Below are 5317 nucleotides of genomic sequence, written 5' to 3' on the forward strand. Positions count from 1 at the left end.
ACATGGAACAACAGACTGGTTCCAAATAGGAAAAGGAGTACGTCAAGGCTGTATATTGTCACCCTGCTTATTTAACTTATATGCAGAGTACATCATGAGAAACGCTGGGTTGGAAGAAGCACAGGCTGGAATCAAGACTGCCGGGAGAAATATCAATAACCTCAGATATGCAGATGACACCACCCTTATGGCAGAAAGTGAAGAGGAACTAAAAAGCCTCTTGATGAAAGTGAAAGAGGAGAGTGAAAAAGTTGGCTTAAAGCTCAACATTCAGAAAACTAAGATCATGGCATCTGGTCCCATCACTTCATGGGAAATAGATAGGCAAACAGTGGAAACAGTGTCAGACTTTATTTTTGGGAGCTCCAAAATCACTACAGATGATGACTGCAGCCATGAAATTAAAAGACACTTACTCCTTGGAAGGAAAGTTATGACCAACCTAGATAGCATATTCAAAAGCAGAGATATTACTTTGCCAACAGAGGTCTGTCTAGTCAAGGCTATGGTTTTTCCAGTGGTCATGTATGGATGTGAGAGTTGGACTGTGAAGAGGGCTGAGCGCCGAAGAATTGATGCTTTTGAACTGTGGTGTTGGAGAAGACTCTTGAGAGTCCCTGGGACTGAAAGGAGATCCAACCAGTCCATCCTAGAGGAGATCAGTCCTGGGTGTTCTTTGGAAGGAATGATGCTAAAGCTGAAACTCCAGTACTGTGGCCACCTCATGTGAAGAGTTGACTCATTGGAAAAGACTGACGCTGGGAGGGATTGGGGGCAAGAGGAGAAGGGGATGACATAGGATGAGATGGCTGGATGGCATCACCGACTCAGTGGACATGAGTTTGGATTAACTCCGGGAGTTGGTGATGGACAGGGAGGCCTGGCGTGCTGCGATTCATGGGGTCACAAAGAGACGGACATGACTGAGTGACTGAACTGAACTGAACTGATGTGTCATTATTAATAAATTAAATTCTACTGAAAAGGTAACAAGAAATATACTGCTTTTTTCCCCCTTGATACTAACAATTCAAAAAGGTATATTTTGTCTCCTTTTTTAGAAGATTTGGGAAGCAATCCAGTGAGTGCTTCTTCTCAAGCTTCTGGGCTCCCTTCTCCACCACCTAAAGAGAAGTCTGATCCAACCAATGTGCAGTTTGATCCTAATGGGATGACCTTACAGGTTTCATGTTAATAAAGTGTGAAGTGAAAGTGTTAGTCATTCAGTCCTGTCTGACTCTTTGTTACCCTACGGACTGTAGCTCACCAGGCTCCTCTGTCCATGGAATTCTGCAAGGAAGAATACTGGAGTGGGTAGCCATTCCCTTCTCCAGGGGATATTCCCAACCCAGGGATAGGACTTGGGCCTACCTGCATTGCAGGCAGATTCTTTATAGTCTGAGCCACCAGGGAAGCCCCAATTAATGAGATCACTCTAACTCACCTAATAACAACAGTCTCGGTATTTGTCAGAGTAGCTTTGAGGATGCATTAAAGCATCAGTTTAAAACATCAAAGTTACAATCTATCCTTAGTTTAAACCATGTTCTCATCCATTCACCAAACTGAAGGCAAAGAGGAGCTTACTGAATACAGGTAATAGCACAACTCACTACTCTGGTATCTTAATCAAAACTAAGCTCTAATAATCGTTACATTCTAAATCAAAACCAACTGAAATACTATTTTGAAGTTTTTATTTAAAAAAAAAAAAAACAATTACTATGGGACTCCCCTGGTGGTCCAATGGTTGAGAATCTGCCTTGCAATGTAGGTGATACCAGTTCAATCCCAGGTCCCGGAAGAGCCCATATGCTACAGAGCAGCTATGCACCACAACTGCTGAGCCCATGCTCCAGAGCCCATGAGCCACAACTACTTCTCCCACGTGCTGCAGCTACTGGAGCCCAAGCTCCGCGACAGGAGAAGCCACTGCAGGGAGAAGTCCGAGCACCACAGAAAGGAGTGGCCTCTGCTCACGACTGGAGAGGGCCACGTGCAGCAACAGAGACCCACCATAATCAAAACATAAATAAAAAACAATCAAACAAATGACTGTGGACAAACCCACAGAAAAATATGCTGATCTCTATGAAAGAACAAAAGAGACCCATTTAATTAAAATGTCTTACTTGAGTTCCAGCCTTCATTGGGTTTCCAAGGTCACAAACCACCTGGCGGGTTTGGTTTTCTGTCTTAAACGCACAGGAAAGTCTTGCTAAGGCCTTTGATAGACGAAGAAAGAGGATTGAAGGGAAAATAAATTAATCACTAAAAAAAAAAAAAAGCAGAAGTCATACTAAAACTGTAAAGTTTCTAGACAATATCATACATTTGGATGTTTGGGTTTCTTGCTTTACAAAGCAAACAGATCTATTTGAATAATGAGGGATATGGGGGAACCAGAACTGTGTTCAGTTGCCACATATACATGCAGAAGTGTTTCTGAACGATCCCTAGAGGACTCAGACACATAACCATATTATTTCTGACAAATTATTTGATGGCCAGGCTTAGACCCTTTATCCATCTGACCTTGTGTCAGGCACTTAGCTAGCTATTTTTAAAAAGTCATATCAATGCATTATGCAAAGTACTAGGCTTGAAAAGAATTATGTAAGACAGGCACTCTATTGTCTAGCAATTTGGCCTTAGGTAGAACAGCTAAGCTGTAGTATAATAAATAGGGTAGCTGCTCATTAATGTTAATGTGAACCATGAGTGCATTTCGATTTTTAAAGAGGCAGCTTGCTTACTTCACTGTTACGGACAACCCCGATGAAATCAGCCTGCAGTGGGATGGAAACGATGAGCTCGGCTTCATAGGCACCTTCCCCCTGATTCTGAGCCTTAACAATCAAGGTCAGAGGGTTGTCGTCCCCAATATAGATCTTCTTTTGATCACTACAAGTTAATATAAATCTAGTCAATGAAGAAAGACTGCATAGCAAGAGCATGACTGTTCAAAGCACTGATGGTGTTCAACAGCGTCTCAGGATATTTTGAGACCACTGCACAGATCAACACTGAACTGGAAATAGCACACTGGGTGCAAACTCAACGTTTCTCCCAATCAAAGAAAACACTGATGCCTTTCTCATATCACTATCACTCAAATCTACTTATGGAAGTAATTTTATATCCCTTTGTACTTATTAATTTCCTGATTTTTTTCTAAAAGTTGAACTAATCCCCTGGTCATGATACTTTGCTATAATTTATACATCATATAAAATGGTAATATGTCCTTTAGTCAAGAGACAATCTTTAAGAGAATACAATGCTACTTTGTGACACTACTCCATACTGATGAAAAAAGATCTGTTAACCTAGGCAACTGGTGAAACATACAGCCTATTTTTCTAAAGCTCAACATTCACTCCTTTACTGAAAATCATGCATTATCCTCCAATTTAACTAATTCTCATTGCTATTACTTTAATAGAAAAATGTGCTCTTTCATTTCAATTTCTTATTATACAGTCTATTATTTGGAGCAAAACTTACCTATCTACAGAAACCTCCAGTTTGGGCTTACAGACATTGTCTTCACCACAGTCAAGTAGAATATGAGCCTAGAAAAAAGTTTTTTAATTTTTTCTACATGAATAAATACCAATACAGGTCACACACAGTGTATATTAATATATATATGGATGTATATGAATATACATGTATATATTTATATACACTCAACTTATATATACCTGAATGCAAAAGGGATCATGGCTGCCTGTTTTTAAACAGGTCAGTGTTAGCTAGTAAGAATGAAAAGGAAGGAAAAGATTCATAGGGTATAATACAATTAGTTGGAACCTTTTAGGTCTATCTCGAATTAAGCTGTTATGACTTTGGAATGAAGTGTAGAATAGAAAGTAATACTGAATTTAGAGTTTAGCTTTAATCTGCTACTGCTAAGTTGTGTGATCCTGGGCCAAAGAAGCTCCTTTACAGAATTTCTCATTACAGACTATGCCTCTGGAGAGCACAGAAGGAGTAAAAGAATAAGGAGCTGTGGATGTATAGCAGCAATTCAGACAGACAGACCAAATGGAACAGAAACTGGATGAAAGGAGTTCCGTGTTGGCATGGCCATCTGGAAAGAGATAAAGAAGAAGGACCCAGAAGCATTAAGTTAGCAGATCCAGGACAGATACAATAAGCAAAGACCTCAACACTTTCTCCCTCTAGATATGACCATATGACGTGTCAGCCAGAACACTGTGGAAAACCCAGCAGAAAGACACAGTGGAGGAAGCAGAAGAAGTTGGGCAGGATGTGAAATAAGAAACATAAAAATTAATAAAAGAGGAAAGAAAAAAATGATTAAGCCATTCTTGGTTTGTCTATTGTTAACATCCAAAGGGCTTCAGGTCCTAAGGCAAACAGAAAAGAAAAAGATTTAAAGGGGAAAAATAGTGACAGGCTTTCTTGAAAACAACAACAACAAAACTGTATGCTTTCAAGTTCCAGGGATATATGGCTTCCAAGAATGAAATTATATGATAGAGATCTTAACTGACAACGTAACTGGGATGAAACCCAACAATACATGTTAACTAATTCACTGACCTAGATGTAAACAGCTGCTATGTGCTTCAAGAAGTTGGGGGGAAAAGGCCAGGATCATTAGAAGAACTTTGAGGTAACTGCACAAGTCATATCAAAGACAATCAACTGCTAACTTAGTTCATGAACTAAGACTGGATTTAATGATATGTGATAGTTGGCCACCTCATGTGAAGAGCTGACTCACTGGAAAAGACTCTGATGCTGGGAGGGATTGGGGGCAGGAGAAGGGGACGACAGAGGATGAGATGGCTGGATGGCATCACTGACTCAATGGATGTGAGTCTGGGTGAACTCCGGGAGTTGGTGATGGACAGGGAGGCCTGGCGTGCTGCGATTCATGGTGTCGCAGAGAGTCGGACACGACTGAGTGACTGATTTGATCTGATCTGATCTGATCTTACACAGAGTTAAGAACTTAATACACATTTGAATTAACAACCAGGAGGCGGTGGGGGGGTGGGGAGCTGCTAAGTCGCTTCAGTCGTGTTCAACTCTGTGCGACCCCATAGACGGCAGCCCACGAGGCTCCCCCGTCCCTGGTATTCTCCAGGCAAGAACACTGGAGTGGGTTGCCATTGCCTTCTCCAGGGCGGGGTGAGGGGGTGGGGTGGTTAAAAAGCACGTTTTCTGCAGAAAGCACTAACTCCAAGGGATAAGGGTACAGAAAGGAAAACTCAAGAGCTGCTTTTTCCAATAGAAAAGCCACAGCAAGCTGCACGTGGCTTTTGAGCACTTGAAATGTACC

The 5317-nt window shown here is 41.3% G+C and overlaps 1 protein-coding gene across 2 annotated transcripts in view; it reads right to left on the bottom strand.

Moving 5' to 3' along the window:
* ITGAV (integrin, alpha V) overlaps positions 1-5317 on the bottom strand; it is a 108616-nt gene that overhangs the window by 15949 nt on the left and 87350 nt on the right. For both annotated transcript variants that reach the window (XM_010859733.1, XM_010859732.1), the window contains exons 19-21: positions 3508-3575; positions 2757-2904; positions 2133-2225 (exon numbers count right to left, since the gene is read on the bottom strand). In XM_010859733.1, coding sequence (XP_010858035.1) covers positions 2133-2225; positions 2757-2904; positions 3508-3575 — 309 coding nt within the window. The remainder of the gene's footprint in view (positions 1-2132; positions 2226-2756; positions 2905-3507; positions 3576-5317) is intronic.

Source organism: Bison bison, unplaced genomic scaffold, assembly GCF_000754665.1.
Source record: "Bison bison bison isolate TAMUID 2011002044 unplaced genomic scaffold, Bison_UMD1.0 scf7180017864459, whole genome shotgun sequence".
Classification (NCBI taxonomy): domain Eukaryota; kingdom Metazoa; phylum Chordata; class Mammalia; order Artiodactyla; family Bovidae; genus Bison; species Bison bison.